This window comes from Pseudopipra pipra, chromosome 3, assembly GCF_036250125.1.
Source record: "Pseudopipra pipra isolate bDixPip1 chromosome 3, bDixPip1.hap1, whole genome shotgun sequence".
In the NCBI taxonomy this organism is placed as follows: domain Eukaryota; kingdom Metazoa; phylum Chordata; class Aves; order Passeriformes; family Pipridae; genus Pseudopipra; species Pseudopipra pipra.
Window position 1 is genome coordinate 93091439 of NC_087551.1, and position 26531 is coordinate 93117969.

Sequence of the window (26531 nt, forward strand, 5' to 3'; positions counted from 1 at the left end):
TAAGTGTTAGGGAGGAAGGACATATAGCAGCTATTCTTCACAATCCAAGGACTCACTTCCTAGTTCTACACATGGATGATTCATCATTCAAAGATTAAAATAACATTCACTATTATAAAATGCTTGGAGTGAAGAAACCTACCATCTGTCCTACAAACAGGAACTTCATTAATGTACAGTGAGAATCTTCTTACATATTTACCTACATCTGTATAGATTACAGTTTTATAGATATTTGTGAATTCTACCTTAGCTATTGCTTGAAAATTTGGACTGATACAGGAAATCACTATAAAAGTAATGAAACAGTATAAAGTAAGAAGCATTTTGTATTTAAGGAGTTTTTGGAATCTGGAGTGATAATGACAAGAATTTCAAAAAAACATTAATTTGTGTTATTGTTCTTGCTCAAGGTGTGATATTATAAAGTCCCCATCTAAATTAACATGCTACGCAGAAAAGACAATGCAGAAAGAATTGTGCCTTGCAGAAGCCCACCTAAGGAGTCTTTCTGCTGTGCCTTTTGCAACCGGACATGTCTATCTCGTGTTGGCCTTTTTAGCCACCAGTGTGCTTGTAACAAACGTGGGTAGAGCCCTCCCCAAATCATCGTTCGTGAAGCCTGGCCGTGATGATGATGAAATTAACATGACCAATTATATTTTAGCATCTACAACATCTACAACCAAGCATACAGATATAATTATGTATACATAAAATGTATAATTCCTTTTAATGTTGATGCAATCTTGGTCAAAAAGCCTTAAGCAAATATATAACAAAAAGTGGGACACCAAAATAAATCTATAATCGGAAAATATGGTCATGTTAAATGTCAGATTAACTGAGAAAAGACATCCCAAGTTCAACCCAAGACAATCCACAAAAGCCAATCCAGCCAGTGGCTACAAAGCAAGCAATGAAACTGCCATATTGGTAGGAGAGGTGCTGAATTTAGACCTTCCAAAAATGAAAATATTCAAAGCAATTAAATAGATAGTCTACTTGTGTGAAGCTCTGACAGATAGCAAAGTTGAATGTAATTTACTAAGTGAGGTAGAACTGCTATAATAAGCTTCATAAGCAAGTCACATTTCAAATGTTATGGAGGAGTCAGACAGAATATGTTATGAAATTCAGTGTGTTGATGATAAGGATCAAGATAGGAATTTTAGATACATTAATGAAAGCATAGCTCAAAAACGGGAGAGAATAAAATACCAAAGAAATGAAGGAATATAAACATAACTTGCAGATTATAGATTTAAATGCATTGAAGGATGGTGGCAGTATCAACTGTGAAAGAGAAAAAGGGAGCACGCAAGCATTTCCAAGGGAAGACACAAAGTCTGGTTTTGGCTGCATTATGCTTCCACTAATGTTGTGACATCTAGCAAAAATACTGCGTACTGAAATGATGGATTGGATGTTACAAGGCAAGATGGGAACAAACAGACTGAGTCACCAAGTCAGGGTGGTAAATGAAATTTTCAGTGGATCAGATTATTGACCTCTTGTCCCTTCAGCAGAAGTACAATATGAGAACTACTGGGCAAATGCCCTCTTTTGAAAAGAAAAGCACTCGAAGCAGACATGACAGAACATCAGAGATGGAACATAAAGATGATTATGAATTCACAAGGTGTTACACCAGATGTTCTGAGTGATTAGAAATAAGCTGCATCTGAAAAAGCGAGGGGGAATCCTGAGATTTTTTTAAATAAATCATGAGAGGCTGACAGAAAAGTTCAGACTGAATAAAAAAGGATAATAAGCAAATAGTGAGGAAAGGAGGAATGATTGGTAAGATATTATCATTAATTTTAAAGTGCTAAAGATCTGAACTATGAGTCTTGATGAAAAGAAATGGTTTGGCTTTTAGGAAAACATAATAACCTGTCACTCCTCTCTTTCAGAGAGAGTGAAAGATCTAAAAACAGATAAGATTTTCAGCAGACTAGAAATCCAGTAGGGTCCTAGATCCTGTCCCCTGTTTTTTAAGTTACAAGTTCATGAGTCTTGTCCTTGTTGACATTTGTTCCTGAGAAAAATGCTAAAATAGTCCCAGTGGAAGAAAATATTTTGAAGACAGCAAATGGAACTATCACAAACTAATATTTAAGTACCAGGAACCAAAGGTAGGGACTTAACATGGAGTGTCAAAATGTGAGGAATGTAAATACCAGGAATATATGAAATAGTTCACTAATTTATTCCATGTTTTAGATAATTTTTCATCTCAGATTTGGTTTTGAAGTTATACATTCTCACATTACGGCATTTTCATTTATATGTGTAGATCAAATACCCCTGTAAGAAAGCAGCACCAAACCCTACTTGCTTAAATTGTTCTGCCTTCATTTTGCACATATTTCATTATGTACTTTTCCCTTGCTAAAAAAAGAAAACTTCTGAAATGGAAACTTATCTACTAAATCAACATCTTATAAGTTTTAGGTGGCAAAGTCTACAGATAGCGGACTAAAGCCAAGTCAACATTTTCTTACACTGCTTCAAAAATTTATATGCTTCCTTTTCTATCAGAGATCTCACAAGATTTCTGTATCTGCCTGTCAAACAGAAGCTGTGCAGCTGTATGTAAAATGATAATTGGAAAGATAATGTTAGTAGAATTCAGGCATCTCTCTCAAAGCAGCTCAGTTATATGCTGCATGGAATAGAACCAGGATTGGCTGAGTAAGGGAATTTACTGTTTCCCAAGGAAAGGAAATTGCCTGCACACATCTGGCAAAACGTTCTAAATGTTTAGTTTTGAGAAAATATACATTTCAGCTCTGCTTATAAGGTGAGTCTTGTAGAGTGGGTATCTTCTTTCTAAAAAGGGAAAGATCTAATTTGTACTTTAAATATACCAAGCCACTATTTGCTATTTTATGGCAAATACTGTATACACTCAGCTCTAAAGCAAGCTGGAAATCACAGGCTAAACAGCTATATTTTAGTTTACAGAATAAAAGTATCATGAGTGTAAATATGACACTCCATAATGTCAGTAGAAATTAAAGAGAACAACCACGAAAGAAACACCGAGAGGAAGCGACTAGTCTGAATTATAACTTTTTACTCAATTTCATACTGACATTTATAAGACTCCATGCCAAATTATTTAAATTCCTCCCTATTTCAACATGTCTAATAACGAGACGGTCCTTCTCATAACTGACGGGGGACAGATCTTCTCCGTCATTCAGCTTTTTTGGAATAAGCCCTTCCCTTCAAGCAGACTTGTCATAATGCCTCTGCGGCTCAGTAAAAAGGCTTGCATTCAGGCATCTTCCTTCCTCTTCCTCAGATTTCAAGGACAAAAGTGTATTTAACTTGCCTTACTTTTCACACCAGTTTTCTAAATTTAGCTGTTACTACTTTCTTTGCCCCTGAACTCTGACTGGCTTTGACTCCCTGGGGAGGCAGAGAAGACCACTTCCTCCTCCACAGCTGGGAAAGCTGCTCCCAAAGGGATAGAATGGGTGAAGGATCACAATCAAATGCTCCAAAAGATGAACCAAATACGGCAGTATCCTGCAGTGAAGGGTTAAAGGGATGTGTATTTATTTCGTTGGCAAGGTGAATGCTCACTAACTTTCCTGGACAGCAGGACAGAGCACTTCATTAAAGCAATACGAGTCCATTGGACCCAGATGGGGAAACAGAAAACCCTCTCTCAGTTACGTGTGTTGGGGGTTGTATTCCAGTTATTGCCCCTACAGCCTGGGAGTATCAAGAAAAAGTTGGGGAAAATATTACCATGGTGAACCTCATGGTGTTACTCCATGAGCTAGATGAGAAGCACAGCAAGTAGTAACTAACTGGTGATGCCTGCTGCGCTGGTAAGAGTCTTCCACTAGTAGTCTGTTGTCAGTTCTCAGAATAATGCCTGTGTTTTCTGTACCTTTTTGCCAAATTGCTGCCGTAGCAACTGGCCATTTACTCATTTATTCATTCATTGATTCAAAACAACAACAAAAACCCCCAAAAAACAAACCCATCCAAAAATGCAGCAAAAGGTGAACTTGTTTCTCTCTCCAGTATTCCTACAACCACAGTTCTCCCTAGTGGAGGCCCAGGATACAGCAAGCCTTCCTAGGCAGTCTCCAAGTTCAGTTTTGCTCCTGGCCCCGTTAGATCGCAAGGGCCTCCCGGGGGTCATGCTTTGGCCTTTCCTAAAGGAAAACAGACTCCAGTTCAAACTTTTAGAGACACTCCAGTCTCTCCTCAAAAACCCAGCAAAACTGAGCTGCCAGATTACGCTGGTGATCTGACTCACTAGAGTGGTACACAGATGGCATGTTTCATAGCCATTCAAAAACTACTGATTTAATCAAGCCTCTCATAGAGATCCTGTCTAATGAATTCTCAGCAGACTCTTCCTTAAGTCTTGTCTTTTATATATGTGTAGTCCATTGAGTAGAGGTCTAATAATTAAAAAGAAAACTTCTAAAAGACTACACTGCTCAGTTTCATCTTTGGATATTTAATATCTAAATAAAGAATGAAAAAATCCATGAAAATATAGTAATAAAAATAAAGATAATCCTCCAGTTCTTCCTCATTAAGAGACAGATATTTTCAGGGGTGCAGCAATCTAATTTTCAGCACTACTCTATTGAGTATAAGCAAACGGTAGGGAAAGGGGGAATGACTAGTAAGATATGTATTTTTTGAGCTAGCTGTTCAAGGAAAAGAAAACATAGAACAGGCCAATTTAAGAGCAAGTAAAAGTCATAATAGGAAATTCTCATTTAATTTAACAAATTAATTAAAGCACTCAAATAGAAAATCCTGAATTTCAGTGTCTGGTTAGATACTTAGAAATGCTTCACACAGTCTAGTGCATTAATCTAATGCTACATTCTGTCTTCACTGGGTAATAGTAGGTTTCTCAAGTACCTCACAAAATACTGTTATTCACATGGAATTAAACATCCTTTCAAAGACTTTAATACACTGAAAGTTAGACATCAGTATACCAATGTTTGAAACTTTTGCTATCAATGCAGCTATCGCATTAATCTGCTTTATTATTGCAATACAAAGCTGAAGGGATGGAGAATGCATAATTTATATACCAAACACTCCAAATATGTACATTTTGTAGAAAATAATCTAGACTGTTCCAAACATACTCCTCTGTTTCCTCTGGCTGGAAGGATGAACAATGGCAGATGAATACTCCATAGGAAAAAATCTGACAAATTGGTTCCACTTGTCATTAGAATCTTTCTGGAATTCTCCAGAATTGAAGTCTAGAGATTATCCTTTCCAGAGTAACTATGTAGTATATAATGAGATCCCAGCAGCTTCCAACAATGTAAGACATGCATTTTAACTGCTACAACTATTTTTGACAATTTCTGGACACAATTTCCACGATTTAAAAAGTAAAAGCCACGTTAATACACTATATGAGATATAGCAAATAGTGTAAGACAGTCTGTCTTAAGAGATCCTGAGGCATGTTGGGATTTTCCTTGAATAAGAGGAACTTTGGTCAGTAATTCATGTTAGTTTCATGAGCATGGCATTCCCTCTGTTTAATTAAAAAAAATCTATAGCTTCCAGATCCAGACCTAGCCAAAATCTCATCAGGCAGTTTGTCTTCAGGAGTCAGAATCCTATCATCGTGGTTTCAAGAAGTCATTTTCTTTCTACAGAGAAGTAAATTTTTCCAAACTTTCAGTGGAATGAACTCTTTCCCAGGGTCTGGTAGTTGGCTAGTAATTTTCCACTTTTTCAAGATGACTGATCACTGCAGAGAACATGGGAGTGGGAAGCAGGGGGAACCTCCTTTTTACTCTTACATATACATTTCAAAAACTTAATTTATTAGCGTTTCCCTCACCTTTTATGGGTATTTCCCACTTCTAAGGGCACAGAATTGGGCTAGGGAGAGCTGACAGGGTGACTGCTATTCAGCCATGCCACTTCCTGGGCCATGCCTTACTGCCACTGCCTCTGAATGGTTATTCCCTCTTTCAGTCCCAGCTGACTCGTGATTTCTAACTCTTATTAACGTTAGCACTTCCAAAGTTAGCCATTTCATACAGACAAACAAGGCTTTTAAAATAATAAATAAAAAGCTTGTAAATGCTTAACTCTTGAAAGATATGCTTAAAAATGAGTATTCATCTCAGAGATTCAGTAAAATACGAAGTCTGTGTTCAGCTGAAAACGGCCCCTTGTTCTCTTTGCAAGGAGGTGCCCATGCCTGCTTTTGTATGCTTGGGACAGTGTCTTTCTCTGTTATTACACAATGCATTAAACACCAACTAAATTACATCTTGGTTCAGCACATTTAAAAATTAACACATTTTTAAGAACAAGCAAGCCCAGGAACTTTTTTTTTTTGGTGGGGGGAGGGTGGAAGGAGGTGGAACAGTTTAAAAATTATTACCCCCTCAAATAATTTACAAGCATAGTTGGAGGCTATCGGAACTGATTGCTCTGTCTAGGAAACCCTTAATTAGAGCCGTGCCGCAGGAATTCGCAGGGGTCCTGCTCTGCCGGCTCCTCCCTGGGGTTTCCTCTCGCCGCCCCGCTCCCTCCAGCCGTCCCGCGGTGCCCCCCCGGCACCGGCGAGCGCGGGAGGGAGGAGCAGCTCCGCTCCCCGTGTCTGCCCGCTCTCTCAACTTATCATATAAGGGCCGGGAAGGGATTGATCGGGGTGCTAAGGCGGCAGGAGCTCGGAAGGGAAGGCAGCGGGCCGGTGGGCCAGGCGGGGCCGGCCCAGCTGCTTCCCTGACAGCTGCGGGCACGGCGGGAGCGGCCGCACCGCCCCGGGCGTCTGAGGGAGGGAGGGAGGGAGGGAAACTCAGTCCTGCCCTGCCCTGCCCTGCCCTGGCGGCACATGGCAGCAGAGCGCTCGGCTGCTCCGCAGGTTAACTAGGGCCGGGCTCCGGCCGGCGCACCCAGGCTCTCTCGGTCCGCCGGGTTGCCGCAGGGATTAAAATGCAGCTGGCTGCCTGCTTCTTTTTGGGCTGCGGTATCTTCCTAGCTTCAGGATACAACTCCTTCAGTAAGAGTATGGAGACGATAGGCAAGAAGCAGTACCAGGTTCAGCATGGGGCGTGCAGCTACACCTTCCTCCTGCCCGAGACGGACAATTGCCGGTCCTCCACTCCGTACGTGTCCAACGCGGTGCAGAGGGATGCGCCGCTGGACTATGATGATTCAGTTCAAAGACTGCAGCTACTTGAGAACATCATGGAAAACAACACTCAGTGGCTAATGAAGGTGGGGTAATATAATTTCTATTCTAAAAATCTTGTTTGCAACATCCTGTTATCTATTTAATTGTTTGTTTGTATGTTTGTTTTCTCTAACAGTTTCTAAATTCACAAAATGTATTGTCTAAGATAGATTTTTGAATTACCTTTCAGTAAAAAAGTTGTTTTGAAGTCTAGAACATTACTGACTAGGAAGGACCAGTGAACTGCAGAGTTCACTGCTATTCTAGCCCTATTTGAAGAATATGGAATGTACCTTTATCCAAGGCATGTTTGATAAATGTTATCTGAAATGTGATTTCAAAACTTGGATGCAGAAATAAACCTATTAATCACCATTGATAAAGAACTAATTCTAAGCAAAGACTGCAAGTCAGACTTGCAGTGAAATTAGCCCTGTGAAGTGATAGAATTTCAAGAAAGTGCATTAGAGGATATTCTTTGCATCCTGTAACATTCCCACTCAAATGTACAACATTCAAGGGAAAATATTCTGGAAAAGGTGTTGAAGATGCCACAGAGCTTCCTTTAATGCAACTCCATTGGACCTAAGGGAAAATGACATGTCTATTGCCAAAGTGGCAACATTTGTAACATCATACCTGAAAGTGACAACATTTCTAACATTATATCTGAAAGAGCAGAAAAAAATTGTGCTGTATATATTCTTAATATTACTGGAGAATTAACCTTGATAACTATTTCACATTATTATAGAAAACAATTTGATTCAAAATGCTATGCAGTTCAAGAGATTTTGATTTAAAAAACCTTTATTTCACTAGTACCTGAAAAAGTGTGACAATATAGTTTAATTGCATAATAAATTTGTAAGCATTTATGTTCTGTACCAAGATGCCTATCTTCTCAGCAATAAATATTTTGAGGACTTGACATTGTATTTCCAAATAGGTGTTCCAGTGATGTCATAATTTTTTTTTTTAAATGTAAGAAATATGTGTTGGAAATGGAGAGAATTCAGTTTTCTACAATGAGTAGCCACTTCATACATAGCTATAAAATAACCTTGCATTAGGGTTCACTTCTCTCATCAGTTAAAAAGTTAGAGAACTAGAATGATATAACCAAAGAAACCTGCTGGCAAATTTGAGTGTAAGAAGCAGAAGTCACACTCCAAAGTAGACAACACAGTGTTTTCATCAACCTGAAAATGAGCCTTGAAGCTTAAATCCAAAATGCATACACTTGAAGGCTCCAGTGTGGGACTCTAAATCTCTCTTTATGGGTTTAGGATACTTAATTTAGACACCCAAATAATGTCAGTTAAGTAGCTCTTGTTTTTTTAATCTAAAAGGCAAACATACTTCTCTCCACATCCTTACTTGCCATTCTACTTGTTAATTTACAATGCTCACTATTGTAGTGTTAAGACCAACATTTACAGATGTGCAATGCAAGATGAAAAACACACAAAGTAAAACAGTCCAATCTACCCAGCTGCTAAGGAATTTCCTAACACAAATAGTAAAATCACAAAAGACTCCAGTGCTAAATGCTACTTAAGTGGGCAAACACAGTATCATAAGTGGCATCAGGTAAACAAATTCCAGCATCCTTATTTAGTAAAAACTATGCTTTTTCCTGTTAGTCCCTGGGAAATCGGTTCTAAGAGGAATAGGATAAGTATCTCTAACCCGTTCTTTGGGGGATTGAAAGGCAGATTATGATTTACTAGACAGAGAAATGTTTCTTTTATTTGAGCAAAGACTTCCAAATAAGATGCTTTAGAATAGCCTGATTTTTTTTTTCTAGCTGTTCCACAGCTAAACATCCTGTAAAATAATTGCTGTTTGCTTTTTTCACTATTTTAACACCTGTTCTTAATGTCATCTGTTTTGTTCACAAAGAACCTCCAACAAAAAGTAGCTTTTCCTCAGATTTGCTTTGCTAGAGACACCTGGTCTGCAAGTGAAGATGAAAAGCAAACAATAACCTTTAAAGTTGTTTAGAGTTTACTTGCTGTTCTTTTTAAGGTCACTAACACACATTCCTAGGTCCATATTTCAACTTACCAAAATATAATGCAAGATCAGTCGAGGCAGGGCAAAAAAATTGTGTTCACTTAATTTTTTTAGTGAATTGAAAGTGTAATATGAGACTGGTTTTAAAAATAACCTGAAATTAACTTGCACAAAAACCTGCATTAGGTCTTGCTCTTTAAAAGTTACTTCTGTTCATTTAAGAGGCAGCAACTGTGTTGTTTTGAAGTTGTGTAAAAAAATACAGTACAAACTACAAAAGTGTGAATTAACTTTAAACGTTGTTCCTGAAGTATTGCACATCCCTAAACATTTTTACACACCTCCCCCTCTCCTGCCTTTAATCCATCAACTAAAGGAAATGTTCTGTTTCTGAATGAACACTGGGTTGTATGAATGGAACAGCATGGGAAGTGTGCACTTCATCTGCTTAATGGACAAACACAATGGGAAGAAAATGAGTTACATACATCCAGGTTCTTTTCTGATCTGCTTCTGTGTAGAGAGCAGAAGAATTTTTCCTACAGTTATTACAAATTGCTTCTTCATGAAAATACATTTTTTTTGGTCTGAACTTTAATAATGCATTATGCTACTACTGTACATGCCATACATAAAACTGGAGAATGTCTTTTGAAAAGTAGATTATGTTTAAGCATTCCGATGACATACTAGAATAAACCACTATTCCACCTAATCCAGTGTTTAGCAGTAAGCCAGTAAGTGATGCTGTGAAGCAAAGGTCAAAACCCTAGATGAACCATGTAGCAATATACCTGAAATGAACTTTTCTCTTTGCCTTTCCCTACTTTAGGATCAATTTATATACTGAAGTGTAAGATTTTTTCTAATGTGCATGTCAGCAGGGAGAGTAAACCTCTCAATAATAAAATCTTCAATTAATTTGAGAGGATAGCAGACTGGTATACAGATGAGATACGAGACTGAAAATTTTAAATATTGATATGTATGTTGGCTATTATACTTTGGAGCTTTTTGGTTTTCAGATATTCCTAAAAGACAGGCAATTCCTTTCAGTTCAACAATTAAACAAATTTCTTTCTGAATAAATGTCAGCTTTACCATTTGGATCATGGCATTGTACTCAATGAACTGCATTTTTTCAGGCATTAAGACATTGAAATAACTGAATGCTGACTTGAATTTGCTTCTTAGCACATTGACTAGACTATTACTCAGGACATATGACTGTCCAAAGCAATAGTGTAAAAGCAATAGGTAATTTTTTCTTAGTCTTTCCTGTTGCCAACAGCTGAAAACAATGTATGATCAAATTGCTTATAGCAAATGGAATATAGGTAATTTATTTGTAGTTTATCAGCAGATCAAAAGACTAGAAAATAAAAGTCTGTGCTGGGAATCAACATTTAAACCTAAGAGTAGAACTTCATTCTGAACCATCCCAGCAGACTGGTGGATGCGTTGCTGTTAGAAATGCAGTATCTTCGTATACACTGAAACGAGATTCGTTTTCCCTTGTCGTGATATCCCGAAAGCCAAAAACCCTTTGTCACTTTGAAATATGTTTCTTCCTAAAGCACAACAAAATCAGATGTTTTAATATATACAAGAATGAATGCTTATAATTTTTTATAAGTAATTATCAATGAAAGGTTATAATTATTGTTGTACTGAAGTTCATTTCTCAGATACAAAAAGATATTCTGACACCCTGTCATCCAAAGCCATCTGCACACAATGGATAAAGACAAATATACTGTACAGTGTTGGATTTTGAAGTACGCAAGAGATGATTCTGCCTCTGAATCCCACATTCCTTTCTTAAGTAATGCATCTGTTTTTACTTATTGTGAAAAGTGCTTGTTTCTGTCTGTCAATGATGTATTTGCTAAGCAAAAGAGTACTGGCAGGACTCAAAAGAAAATATGTTTTTACTTTCAGATTAGTACATGTTACCAGATAAAGTTTCCACAGTATTCTGGATGATACAACTATGTAGTTTATTGTTGTATATCCTGTAGGTAAATTTCAGTGAAAGGATTTGAAATTACACTTTTGCATGTGTTTAAAAACTACGTTGTAAAGACCATTTCTGCATCATTCCACAAATACCAAATTGGTGATACAGGTATGAAATTGTACAAAATCACCAAAGAAGATGAGATTTTTCTTGCACATATCCACAAGACAAAATTGAAGTTGACAGTTTGCCATCTCTGAGATTTTATCAGTAAAAAATGTGATAAACAGAGGCTTGTTTTACTGAACTAGTCACTTGCTAGCATTCAAGATATATTTGTTGTGCTTTGTGATTAACGTGATCATAAACTTCTCGTCTTTGACTGGTCCAAACAGCAAACTGGGAGACTTTCTCCATCAATTATCAACATCAAGTGCTTAATTTCCCTTCTTTTTCTTTCTTCAAGTGTACATATAGGAAATGAGCTTGGAGATGCCTGAATTACCAGTTTCCAGTCCTTTTAGTTTGCATATAACTTAACATATAAAATTTAAGGCATAACCTTTAGAATATCTTTGAAACTTTGGCAGATAGACTGAGGTTCAGACAATTATCTTGTTACTGCTCCTCTTTTCTTGTTCATTATGAACAAATTCATCAGTGTGCATCTCCCCTTAATTTACCAAGCGAAACGATATAATTTGTTGATTCCTAAACTATCACATATGTATTGCTTAAAATGGAACTTACCCTAGAAGACAGAGATTACCCATTTCTAACCTTCAAACTGCGACAACTAGTATCTTCAGTGACTGTACCTTTACATAGTAGAGTATTTGCTTTCGAAAATGCACCACACTATTTGATTTACAATACTAAGCAGCTTAGTTAACTATTTCTTTAATAACTTTTTACATGCTTTAATTCAAGAGCCTCTTGTTGCATCTGTTGTTCCATGGGGTTTTACATAGCTTTAGCTGAAAGCCAGGATAGGGGCAAAGTAAGACAGTCTTCCACCACTGTTCCCATTATTATAGAGCTAGACATGCACAATGTTGCCAACTGATTTAGAAGACACAGTGTCATATCTTAGATTAGGGTCTACAACAGAGAGGTGCCACTCATGGATCTTTCCTGGAACTTGGCAAAACCAGAGTTTCATCAGGTGCCTCAGTCTGCATTAATTAGCTCCCCAGAGTAAGTTCAGTGTGCCTCTTCAGCCTGGAAAAGAGAGAAATAGTGGAATGGAAAACTTAATAGAAATCCTCCTTGAAGAGGCAGATCTATCAGCACCGCTGAAGAAGTTGGGAAAGCTAGCATGCTGCATGGCTCTCATCCTGCATATTACTTTGGCACTGAAGTTTGTAAGCCTCAGAATCTAGAGAGGTAGAAGGTAGAACTGTGGACTAGAGTGCAAATATTATATGAATATATAGGTAAACATTATGCTTCCCACTTGTAAAAATCAGCTTAGGTACAAGAGTCAAAGCAGAACTGATGGCTTTTCCACAGAGTTTGGTGTCTCCCTATTCCCCCACATTCTGACAGAATCATAGAATCACGGATTGGTTTGGGCTGGAAGGGATCTGCAAAGATCATCTTGTTCCAACCCCTTTGCTGCAGGCAGGAGCATCTTCTGCTATACCAGGTTGCTCAAAGCATCATGCAGCCCAGCCTTGAACGCTTCCAGGGATGGGGCATCTCCAACTTCTCATGGCAACCTGTTCCAGTGTCTCACCACTGTTATCGTAAAAAAAAAAAAAAGCCTTCCCAGAACAGAAGATGCAAGTTGTAATTTCAGACAAAAATGGTTCCAGCATCTAGTTAACAATAAGCTACTGATGGGAGCCCTAAGGATTCCTGTACAGACTGCAGAAGGGAAAATAGGAGACGATGACTCCTGAATAAAAAAATATTTCATGTATATACTAGTATCTGAAACAAGGCTGTCACACACAGAAAATATTTTGGTAGGCCAAATGCACCCTAGGAACTCTGTCACTGGTAATAACAGTGAAAGCAATGAACAAACCATGTGTCAGTGGACCGTAGAACCTTCAAGAAAAGGAAAATTTCCATGGCATTGAATAAGAAGTTTCAGAAATAAGCAAAGACAATTTTATCTGCTATTTTATTATTTGAATTTCTCAGACTGGCCAAATATAAATTACAGGTGGAAAAATAATAGGAACATCAGATAATATAAAAAGGCAAAGCATTTGGGGGGAAAAAGGTATAGCACAGTAATTTAATATTAAGAAGTGTCTTAGAGCTATGGCACATTACACAGTGTTAAACCAAATAACATCACACATATACAGTAAGTTAAAAAGTGCTTTACAAATGGAAATAGTGTGTCGTTTCATTTTCTTTAACAGACATTTCTAGGAAATGGGGCAGAGGCAAAAAAAGAATTGTATTTATTCTCTAATGAGAATAAATGAAATACTGTTTGGTGAACTTGAAGTCTATTCCAAGTAAACCAAGCTCAGAGGAGATGTTAAAGAATTCCTTGGGTTACAAAATCCAGATCTATGTTTTGTATAAAAAAAAATCCTACACCTAAATAGTTCTGCAAACACTTACTGTGTGAGTTTTCAAGCTGCCTAGGGAAGGCATTACTACTCCTTAAATGCCTTTTAAAATTTCTTTTTTCCATGATCCAAGTAATTACTGAAAATTCTGTCAGTTTTTATCTGTCTGTAGAACAGGTTAACCCTAAAATTAAGATGTTGTTTACAAAGCTCAGCAAACATATCCCACTCTTTGTATGACTAAAAGATATCTGTTCTCTTTCCAACTTAGAGCATATTACGGCTTAGTCTGGAGAGAGAGAGGGAAGCTACAGGAACTTTTCTGCTGTCTTTATACTGCCCATATGTGGCTTTATAAGTTTAGCTAACAATCTTCCAGGAGCATACTAAGGTCATAAAAAGGTCTTGCTGCTAAAAAGAGATAGAATATGCAACCCTCTCTCTATTAACTTCCCTCTCTGTTAATAAAAATACGGATAGAAATCTAGTATTCTTCACAGCTACATTATTCACAGCAGCTGTAAGGAAGCATTTTCCCCTGTAGATGACCAAATACTTCAGAATTCTTAGATGACAGCAACTTTCTTTCCAATTTAGCTCTCTCTGAGGATTCCTGTTAAACCCAAGTGGCATATAAGTGTCCTAGCTTTGCTCATACTCCCTTTAATACCATAGGGAAAAAAAGTATCTTTTTAGTTCCTTATTTTTATTCAGATCTCAAGCATCATAATAGTGTTTTAAAATAAAAAAAAACCAATCAAAACTCTAGTTTCTTTACCCTCTGAGGAACAAAATATCAACTTTCTATCATTGATTTGGGTCAGGTATTAAAATCAATGTGATGAGGTAACACAGCTGAGACCTTAACAGACTCTTTTATTGAATATCTAGGTATGAAAACTTATTATTTAAGTTTCCAGAACAGGGGGGAGGGGAGGGAAAGCCTTGCTTGATACATTACAGCTCTTTCAATATTAGCAACTGAAATTCTTTTAACAGGCATTCAATTGTTAGACTCTGTAGTATCTTTTAACAATATAATTGTCAAGAGATTGAAAATAGCTATGTGCATTTCAAAAGCTGTGTTAAAGCATTGTCAAGGACCATAGAGTAATTCAGTATAAAATCAAAACTAGCGTATTAGAGCATTCCAGCGTGGTACAGCATAATCATTCACACAACTGTCATAATTTGAGATACTTCAGAAGCAATGCTTTAGTATTTTTTTTTAATAAATCGTTTGTCAAAACCACATGAAAACACACTAAGCAAATGTTTGATCTTTATCACTCCACTTAAAAGAACTTTTTGACAGGGAGAAAGAAAAACAAAGTTCTCGCCTTTGGAGAAAATAATTGTACCCTTTAAAAATGGCAGGATTTTCTCAAAATCTCTAGTATAAAATGACTGAGCACTGTATTAAGCCCCGTCCAAACAACAGCTCTGCAGACCTGTTCATTCTCACGCTGCAGGCATTAGGAGTCATTCACCTCCTGCACTCACGGTATCAGCTTCATCGCTATGCTTGCTTTTGGTTCAGGCCTGCACCTGATGCGCGTGATCCTGGAAGGAAAAAGCCTCTTTGTTCCATTCTGTCAGGGTGTGGGAATGGGGAGACACCCAGCTCAGTGGAAAGGACATTTCCTGGGCAATAGCCATAGCCCCCATAGCAGCTCCCTTACACATGAAGTGACGTCTGTGTACAGCAGGGGTGTTGTTCATCATGTGACCTGATGCACAGATTGACACTGAGGTATCTGAGTAAGCTGAGAGGTTTAATTTTGATTGCTGGCACTTAAAAATCATTTCAGTTTTGTCCTCCTTGACAGAACTTGTAGATATCATCCTATGAAATTTCATATACTTCCTTTAGGTCTTTTCCCATGAACTACATTATGTTCTGTGCAACAATTTTCCTCCTCATTTTCCACTTATAAGGTGTAACTACCTGCAAGATACTAGTTCAAATCCACAGTTTTGAAGTGACATATAAACCAGTACCTTAAGGAGAATGCGCCAATCAGTCAAGAAGCAGTAGCCTTGTTTTCCCATGGTACCAGCTGTCAACTGACAATCTCAGCTGTGAAAAATTTTAATATTCAAACATCAAAAAGCTGCAGATCAGGACTGAAATATATGTAGCAATGGAAAACACACTTGCCGTACTTTACTATTGCATTAATAAATACCCTGTCCATTAAGGCAGTTTTCTTACTCAAGAAAATTCCCTGGTGAAGACTTAATGAAACAATTTTCATATTTTTGCTTTTCTTTTCAGAAATTTCTTTTATAAACAGGGAATTCAACTATTCAAAGGGAACACTAGTCCAGTTTCTTAATACAACTTAAAAAAATTGGATAAAGTAGGCAAAAGAGAGCTTAAGTGAATAAGTAAAAAAGACAAAATCTTGTGTTTTCTGCTTTTAAGAAATTGACTTAAAAACTCCTGAACTTCCTTGCATGAGGTCTGAACTTTGACCATATTAACTATCCTTGTGTTTTCACTTACGTTAAACTGTCATCCTGATAGCAGATTTTCTGTCAGATTAATGTTTGCCTATAAAGTAATAGTAAATTAAAAAATCCTATTGTAACTGCTACTGGAGCCTTACTGAGAATGTTTTCTGAAAAGTACTCTGACGTGATGAAAGAATGTTCAAATAACTAGAAGGTAAGCCCCAAGACTAATAACCTAACCCGTAGAAAGAGTACAAACTGCAACAAATATAAACAATCTGACCTGCTGAAATCTTAGCACATACAAGCAAGGATTCTGACAATTGCAGTTTACCAGCTACGGAAGAAAGTTTAAATATAATTAGTAATACCCTAATTTTTTTCCCCTGACACATAAGTTTATTTGACTTGCATCTAGAGAAAACTCAGGCATGTCTTGAGTTCAGCTTCTTTGTTATGGTAAACTTTATTATTTTAAAAAGGCTCTGAGGACAGCATACAAAAACCTAGCTCTGCTCTAAACAAGTAGAAAAATTGCCATTGACTTCTTAGTTTCACTAAGAAGTATTAAAAAAATTACTGAAAAAATTATTTTAAGTTGATAATGGAGTAGATGTGTGCTTTAAGGCTTATTTCATGTGGACTACCTCTAAGTAAGTAAGGATGCTATTGGAATAGAAAAAAAAAGTGATAACTTTAATCAGAAGGAAATAAACATTTTCCTTTTCTTGTCCCTCTCAAGTCCATGTGGGAGTAACATCTCCCAAGAGTCTCATCCAGTCAAGTCCTTCACACTCACCATTTTCCTCAGTGAATTTCCTTCCAACTACACAATGTTTTTTAAACTTCAAGCAAACCAGACAATTCCTTCCCTCAGCTGGATTTAAGAGCAGTCTTTCAGTCCCCTTTTGCAGCTCACTGCCATTAAGAATTCCTATCCGTGATACGTCCATTTTTAAAATTCTGCTCACACAGATTCATTTCAGGTTTTTTTTTTCCCTCCTGCTTCTTTCCCTGTGTTAAAGCTATCCAGCTTCCTGCCTCTCCCTTTTCTCTATGTTCCTTCTCATTCAGGATTCTCACTCTGGATTTGTTTGTCCTTATTGTTAGATTTGGTTTTAATCTTCAACCGCATGGATATTCTCCTGAGAGTTCACAAAATCATAGAATGGTTTGGGTTGGAAGGGACCTAAAAGGTCATCTAGTTCCAACCACCCTGCTATGGGCAGGGACACCTTCCACTAGACCAGGTTACTCTGAGCTCCAAACAATCTGTCCTTGAACACTTGCAGGGATGGGGAGTCCAAAAATTCTCTTGGCAACCTGTTACAGCGCTTAACCACTCTCACAGCAAAGAATTTCTTCCTACTATCTAGCCTGAACCTACTCTCCTTCAGCTTAAGGCCATTCCCCCTTGTCCTATCACTACATGACCCTGTGAAAAACATTCTTCTGCAGCTTTCTTGTAGTCCCTCCAGGTACTAGAAGGCTGCTCTAAGGTCTCACAGACCTTCTTTTCTTCAGACTGGAAAATCCCAACTGTCTCAGCCTGTCTTCATAGGAGAGGTGCTCCAGCCACAAGATCATCTTTGTAGCCTTCCTTTGGACCCACTCAAACAGGTCCACATCCCCTTCTTATGCTGGGGGATCCAGAGCTGGATGCAGCACTCCAGGTTGGGCCTCAAAAGCACAGAGTAGAGAGGCAGAATCACTTCCCTCAACCTGCTGGCCATGTTCCTTTTGATGCAGCCCAGGACACAACTGACTTTATGGGCTACAAGTGCACATTTCTGGCTTATGTTCAGCCTCTCATCCACCAACACTCCTTAGGCCTGGTCTCAGTCATTTACTGCCAAGTGTGTGTTTAGGCTTGGGATTGCCCTGACCCAGGTTCAGGACTCTGCACTTGGCCTTGTTTAAATTTATGAGGTTTGCATGGGCCCACCTCTCAAGTCTGAGACAGATAGCTTCTTTTCCTGGCTAGGTGCATGTAGTATCAACGTCATTGTACTTTCTCTGTTGCTAATGTGGTTACTCATCTTGAGAGCAGAGTCTTGCATCCAAGAGTCTCTGGAAAGTGCATATAGAAGTCTCCCTCTTAAGTGGCCCTTCCCATCAGATCTTGACAGACAGGGAACAGTGTCCTCCTATAAAATACCCATCCTACAGCACACAGCTTTGGTTCTCAGCCATTTTTGGTGAGAGTTCCTCCTCTTCTACTATTAATGCCAGTAGTATAATTTTTTGGGGGGGAGAATCTGGCTTCAGTTTCTGGTCTTCATAGAAGAGCACCAACTGGCAGCTGCCTGGTGTCAGGCTTTCAGGAGCACTGACTGGAACTCAGCTCAAGCGGTGACTTTCCATCACTGCCTGAGTGTTTAGGGGGTACCACAGACAAAGAGGAACTATTGGAAGCAATGGATGGAAAGACTTGTCATCTTGTTCCTGTTCCAAAAAATTAAACTGCCTGCTTTTAGATGGATAATCCTAGGTATTGAGGCAAAAAAAAAATGTATTTTTAATCAGGATTATATAATTTAAAATATTTTTTTCTGTATCACACACTACATTTTGTTTCTGCAATATGCTGCCTATATGTGCTGATCTTGCTTCCAAATATTTGTGTTTGTCCACTCTTAACACAGTAGCTCAACACAGTAGCTTCCTGTTTTAACTTTCAAGCATGGAATTCCTCAGAAGCTTTTGCATGAAAGACTCTTAACTGTGCTAATGGAACAGCAAAGAGAAATAAATAAGTGGCATTTGACAAGAACATATCAAGATGCTCATTTTTTAAACTAAGCCAAGGTTAACCTGAGCTTCTATTATTTAAGGCAGCCCTTAGTGCTTTCTGTAGTCAGAGTTAAGCCTATTTTGGTTTTTGAGTCCTGCTGCCCTGCCCAGTGTTTTGGAAACTTCAGAGAGGTTCTCTGACAGGTCTGGTCCAGCAAGAGAGGAATTTTCAGGCTGGTGATGTAAATGTAGCAGCTTTTCAGACACCCCACCTCCTCAGTCCATCTAACATATTATCAATGGAAACAGTAAAGAGAAAGATGCAGCATTTCTTAAAAAAAGAATTACAGCACTTGATAGGAAATTACTTTTCTTCCCCCCTGCATTCTTAGTAAAGAAATTCAGTTCTTCAAAACTGAAATCAGCAGCTGACATGTACTTCCCCAAAGTCTTGAGCATGAAAAATTTTCAGGCCTTCAGCTCAAATGACTGGTTGTCTCTTGCTAGCATCATCATTGAAACTTCTTCAAGAAAAAGACCTTAGAAAAGCTCCATAAACTATATTTAGATGCCAGTATGTTGCAAAGTTTAAGAACTACTAAAAATGCTTTCAGTTTCCTTATCTGTGAAGCTTAAAAGGAAAATCTAATGATTTTTCATGCTGAAAGATGCTCTGTGAACACAGCTTTGAAACAGGAGACACCCAGTTTTATAGCTCACAAAAGGGACTAATTGTGTTCCACAGCTTCCTAACTAGTTTGATCCTTGAACTCCAAATCATTCTTCCTTCTGGTTGGAAGTGGAATGCAAGATGACTGCTTCCCTAGAAAGCAATGCTGAGAATGAACTGTGAATGCCTAGCTCTTTTTCATTTCCCCAATAACATGTTTTGAAAAGAGGAATTTGCTTCATATTTCTTCACAAACTTGCACTCTGATTTGCTTGGTCACATCATGAGTTATTCTTTAAAATAGGCAGTCCTGTTGAAAGAGGAGTTCATAAAAAAATCACTTGATATTCTAAGTTGAGATAAAAATGATAAATGACTTTATCTGTGGCAGATAAATTTGCTAAATATTTTGTAAAGTTTATAAGGCTACATAGCCAATGTTTTTCATGAAAAATGTCATAAGTATCCCCACCAGCATATCTGATAGCAAGTTTATTTCAGCTGTCTAATACTCAGTGGAATGGACAGAAATACAGAAATGGGAAAGGATTATTTAGATCTGGGATAGCAAGTGTTTTTTCAGATGTCACCTTTTTAGGGCAGAATCTCATCTTTACACCAGTCTGGTAAAGTCCTGATTCCCCGATGGTAGCACACAAGTACAAGATATAACTGAAAACATGTAGGCTTGTCTCCAAAAAGTTTGACTATTCAATTTGTGAAATTACAGCTGAATGTCACAATCTAGTATTTAAAAATTAAATATTGATTAGCAGTATTTCTTATACTGTTTATACATAAAGAATTCTAATTTTGAATAGGGATGGATTGTTGCATATAAAAAATATTTATATTCATATCAGTGAATGGCAGAAGCATCACTGGCTTCTTGTCTTCCTGGCTTCAGTGCTACTGAACTTCGGCAAAATGCCATTCATGACTCATACTATTTATTTATTTATTCTTTATTTTTAGACTAATGGGAACTTTATGAATTCCTTCCCTGATTTCTAAGAGAAATACCACTTAGCTGAGATCCTGAAAAATGGTGATTCAGAATCTTAAATTACTGCCTTAATGAACAGCCTTAATTCTTAATGAGTTCAGCTAATCACTAAATAATTGATTTTAATTTTGAAGATATTGCTGTTAAATTTTGTGGGTTTTTTTTCAAATTCTTTTCTTATCTAAATTCACACTATTAAATGGTTGTCTAGGTGACTATTTAGTTTCTATTAATAATATTTTTTTTAAATCTCAAGAATATTTTTCATTTGCAATTTAATGTACAACTCCCCAAAAATGCTCCATAGAAACTATAACCATCATATACAGTATGAAGAACCCATGTCATCCTCCAAATGACAAAACATATGAAAATGCACATTAGTTAGGAAAGCAGTAGTGTAGTATCACATGTACAAAACAAGCTCAGCATCTGGAATGGTGGGAGCTCAACTCTACATTAGCCTTTGGGACTGTTTCAGCTCTCAGTCTCTTCCCTTTTTCTTTCTCTTTTGCTTTTTCTACATCATCACTTGGATTGTAACATTTGTAGTTCAAGACATGCAGTAGAAAGCATGATTGTGCCGTAGTAACTTTTAGTATTAGGTACAAAATACTTCCATTCAAGAACAGAGAGTGAAAGTCATTCTTCATAAATATTTGCACAGACAATGAAGGCACTTAATGCATTTTGTTTCATGTTATATTAATGAAATATTTAGTTTTTATGTAAGTAGATTATTGCCAGTAAGGGGGGGGCGATTTTTTTCTGCTAGCAAGTGTAAATTATAAAAGCATAACAAACAGCTTTGTCTAAATGAAATGTAATCAGATGTGAGAATAACTTGGTAAGCTTTCATTTAATGCACAAGAGTCATTAACAGAACCATCTCCTGTGTATCATTTAAAGTCTGTATTTATTATTTGAACAATTAGCATTTAAATCTTTAGTATTTTATTACACAATTTTAGCTTGAATATTTTCCAGTAAATCTCAGCTCACTTCCAGATAGTATTCATTTATGATGTGCTTTTCACCTCTTGTTTGCTGACAGGAAAATGAGATAAGAGAAAAATCTTAGCCAGAGGTCTGGACAGGCAGACATGTTCAATGCAGCATGTAAGAATCTAATAGCATAGAGACATCTCAAGCATTCCCATATACATTCCCAAAGGAATTTTTTTCCTCCCTTGAGAAACAGCACATAGACCATGGGGACATCCTGCTCTAGGGAAAAAAGAAAAAAAAAAAAGGAAAAAGATAAAAATGCAATTTAAAATGTTGCTTTTTTCCTTCTGCAGTGCAATATTATTTTCCAAAAGTTATAAGCTACTAAAATTGATAAATGACTTTCAGAAAACATACAGAAATAAATTATTTTATTAAAAGCTGATTTAAAATAGCCTGAAGTCTGATTGATGGGGATTGATGCAATGCCCTTAAAAATGTGTTCCCTTAGGTCTGTCAAGATAAATGACTCTTGGAAGGGATAGTGATCCTTCTATTTCTATTCTGAATTTAAGCAGTAGCAACATTGACAGACTGTGAAAACAAGTATGAAAAGCTATTCTAAAGAGAACAAAACTGAAATCTGTACAGTATTTTGGCTTCACAACAGCAATACACAACACATAAAAGTGATATGGAAATACAAATATAAGTGCACATGGAGAGCCTGGCAATTACATACATGCACATTAAGCAGCATGTGTAGCATATATATATATCTATCTCTCTCTCTCTATATATAGATATAGATAAAATACTACATATTGCTTATATGAACTGCTGTGATGAAATTGTGACCATGGTTTCTTCTTTTTTAAAGACTACATTACATTTCACTGTTAACCATATCCAAGGATCCAAGGTGGCTCATCCCAAGAAACACTTCCTCATGTAGAAACTTCAATTACACTACAAATAAACGATTTAAATATTTAGTATCTCAATTGGAAGTTAAGTACGTGAAAATAGTCTTTTAAAAACCCATATTTTTGTCTTTATGTACAAAAATGTATGTGTGAATCAGAAATTTAAGGATTTTATGGCATATAAGGATAACCTTCTACAATGAGACAATTGCACATTGGCACAGAGTTTGAAAAAAATGTTCCAACTTATGGGCTAAATTCTACTTCAGATGACTCATGAAGAAACCAGATGTGGCCACAATCCAAAGATCACTGCCACTCTGAAAAAAGGGCAGGGCAACTAAGACCAAGCATTACTGGGTTAAAGATAACTCAAGACATCTGGAGTATGAGAAGTAGGAAGGTCTCATCTGTACTCTGAAAATGTATTTTGAAGAGAACTGATGAGTCTCATCAGCAGTTTTTGTACTTTGCCCTGTCACTAGAACTCAGCAAAACTGATTATGGATGCTTAAGTACCTTTTCCATCTTGCTCACTTTTGTGAATATACCAAACATCTTGAGGAATAAAATACCCCAAAGATGATGACCACAGGTATTGGAAGGGCTGATTAAGTTCCTATGGTTTAAATTCACAAAGGTAAATTTTGAATAAAGCACAGGACATTTTTAGTAGGAATGTGAGAACAATAACTCACAAAGCTTTTGACAATTTAATGTATGTATCACATCTCACTCCTATGCGGAAGAGAACACCTAAAAGTTGTAGATGCCTGTGGTTGTAAAAGAGTGGCAAAAGCCAAAATGGTTCAGAAAAAAAAGCTCAAGAATTTTTATTAACAAACTACACACTTGGCGTGGAAATTGGCATATGTTTGCCCCTATCTTCTAATAATAATAGTAATAAAAGAACAGCTGAGAAGGTGTCCAATGTCCTTGTGGTGCCACCCAGGCTTTGGAGGGATACCTTTTTATAGGTGAGTTTTCCCCACCCTGGGATTAAGTTTCTCACTCTTCACGTAAATGAGTCATCACACACAATCCATTCTTCCGGACTTTTACAGAAATGGGTTGGGGGACTTTGAGGGTCTTTTGATGGTCTTGATCCCCCCCTCAGTTGACAGTCTGTGCCTTACTGCCCAGGCTTCTACATATGTCAAACATTGTAGCTTCAAATGCACATTCAAAAAATGCCTAGCTGTAAACATTGTATTTTCTGTTGCTAGGTTTTCTGCTGGATCTACTCCACTCTTGGAAATTCAAAACAAAAGCTAGAGGAAAAAACACCACATACATGTCATTAGCCCTGCAATTTTCTCTGTATCTACATTACATGACTAAACATGCAATATGTGTTGTAATACAACCTGTTCATACAGGACACAGTACCATATTAAATATTAAACTCATATTTAACATTATCTCTCCCTGAAAATAAACATTACAGTTGACAGAATCAGATTAGAAACATCAAGAAAATCACCAAACTTTATTTGGAAAGCCTGCTCCAACAACTGACAAATTCTATAAAATAAAATAAGCAGTCCCTACTATTTGTACCATTTATATGGGGTAGCATTTGGCAAAGAAGTGATGTATGTATTCATGTAGCTATAAATGCTGCCAGGAACGTGACTGCTTAGTTAGTACAGATTAAACATTTGGCAGCAAAGAACAAAAGCAAGATCTCATTTGTAACTGTAAATGAAAAAATTGGTAACTCAAAGCGTCTTTGAAATGCAAAAATAAGTCACTGATTCTTCGTAAAATTGTTCTGCAATATGTAACAAACGATATGATAGCAGTCAGGAAGGCTTTTCATTTGAGTAAGTACTGACAATTCTTCATAAAGGATTAATACTATCTCTGCCAATGGTTAGAAAACAAATTTCTTTTAGTGCATACTCTACACGTCTTTTCTTTCTTGTCAATTTAAAGCTTGCTTAAAAAAGGACAGTCTTGGCTACAAAAGCAATGTGCTGGAATGTGTTCCGCTATGATTGACCTGTCCTTGTTTTTTTGGCAACTTGGCTAAAGTATTTTCATCAAACTTTATGATTTTATGTAATTTGAAGTAATAAACCACGACACAGCCCCAAAGTGATGACCTTAGAGAATTTCTTCTCTCTAAAAATGCATCACTTTAACTGTTACAGATTTTAACTGTGAAATTATTTCAACTTTCCCAGCTTTTTGGCAATGTAAACATACTTTCAGGCATGTTTTTTCCCCATCTGTGCTTTCATATTTATATTTACTTTATTCCAAAATACATGCAAGCCAACTTCTTACACAAAAGATAGAATGTTTTATAAAAAAATCCCACAAAAAATCACTGAAATGCTATCAAATATTCATTCTTTCAAAAGTGAATGTATTAATACCTCTTTTCCTCTCCCCTGTAATTGCCTTAAGTTAGGACTCATTGATTGACTTACTCCCTCAAAAACAGAATTTCTGAAGGAAGATGCATCACTAATAGTCAGCTATTAGGTTTTGACAATTTCTTTGTCTGAAATAACCATCATGTAATCAAGGTTACGATATATCAACACAATTCTTACATGCCAAATATTATTTGAATTAAAAAGAGATTAAAAATTATTTTCCCATAACTAGCTACGTGGCAAAGGAGAAATCTAGCCAATAATTGCTGCTGCACCCTCCAAATTGGAGCAAAATATTGAAGATGACAGACATGCTGTTCAAACCAAACTGCCAAACTTCCCAACTGACAGATGGGGACGGCAGCATTCATTCCTGTGTCTTTCCCTCCTTTAAATGACTCAGCCTATTCTTCTCCCTTCAGCAATTTCTGTGTGTGCTACTGCTTACAAAGGAAGGAGGCTCCTTTGCAGGAACTGATGAATGGTACTCTACAAAGAAATGTGCCACAAAGAACTGCAGTCTGGCAAAATGGCTGCTAATCCTCAGTGTTGTCAATGAAGCTCAGCTGTGGTTGTGGGAACTGGAGCCTGAATTAAAATGATCTTCCACCTCCCTCTCAGGGAAAGCTGAGGGTCTTGCTTTCTGAGAGTATGCAATGGGAACGTTCTGCTCTCACTAAGGTCAGTGGGAGATGATGGGCATTTTGGATGAACATCATTCTTTGAAGAGAGATGAAAGCACCTGCCATTTAAAAAAAATTAGGAAATAAAGTTGTAAAAAGTCCTGCTTTCTACAGTTTTGCATTTTATGATGAAGAGAGACTGGAATATAAGCAGAGGGATGAGTACGTATCTTGGTTCAGGTCAGGAAAAGAGATTTTATATGATATGTACATGCAGAGAATGTACAAAAGTGGGAGAGGACTGGTGAATATGAAGTAAAAAACAGAAGGGATTTATGTAATCATGCTTTGTAGGACTTTTAGGGAAAAAAACCACAAGAAGCTCCAAAGCCACTTAATAGGTCAATATAATTTTGATGTTTCATGTCACTCTAAATTAGAATAAATAAGTCAGATAATGAAACTGGCTTTAAATCTTAATATAAATCCCTTTTGGTGTTCATATTTTGTGCTTTCAAGTAAGCACAGATACCATATTCCCTAAGCTACTTATTTAATATTTTTAAGTTGAAAAACAGATGTGAAGACGTAACCATTAAACTGGAATCAAGAGAATACTTCAATGATTTAGAATTCACCACATCAATGAGATTATTTGAAAGAGGTCAGATACTTGGAGATATGCTTATACTTACAGATACTCAAATAAGATAAATTATGAAAATGCAGATCTGTATGTCTAAACAACTTCTTGCTAAGGTTGCAAGCATGGTGACAAGGGGTATAAAAATCTGGCAACCAGAACCACCAGATGCCTTAAATTGTAATCACAGGTTTTGCATACTGTAATCAGAGCAACCTTACAGCTGTGTGTTTGAAATGGGCAATTCCCTAAGCCTACCACAAAATGTTTACCTTACCTTTAAGCCCAGAATTAACTCATTTTTTAGTTGTGTGTTTTGGAATAACTCAGCGATAACAATTTCAAAGAAGTCATGCAGTTCTGTAATCCTGTATGACTTTGCTGAGATTCTCATCTGATCTCCACTGAAAAAGGATCA

The 26531-nt window shown here is 37.1% G+C and overlaps 2 protein-coding genes across 3 annotated transcripts in view; one reads left to right on the forward strand and one right to left on the reverse strand.

Annotated features, from left to right (window-relative positions):
- Positions 1-26531, reverse strand: part of LOC135410693 (microcephalin-like) — a 99296-nt gene that overhangs the window by 40737 nt on the left and 32028 nt on the right. The gene's annotated exons all lie outside the window — the stretch shown is intronic.
- The window catches only part of ANGPT2 (angiopoietin 2), a 40893-nt gene continuing 20953 nt past the window's right edge, over positions 6592-26531 (forward strand). The window contains exon 1 of one of the 2 annotated variants that reach the window (XM_064650354.1): positions 6592-7251. In XM_064650354.1, coding sequence (XP_064506424.1) covers positions 6967-7251 — 285 coding nt within the window. In that variant the 5' untranslated portion in view covers positions 6592-6966. The remainder of the gene's footprint in view (positions 7252-26531) is intronic. The other variant, XM_064650355.1, reaches the window with a different exon arrangement.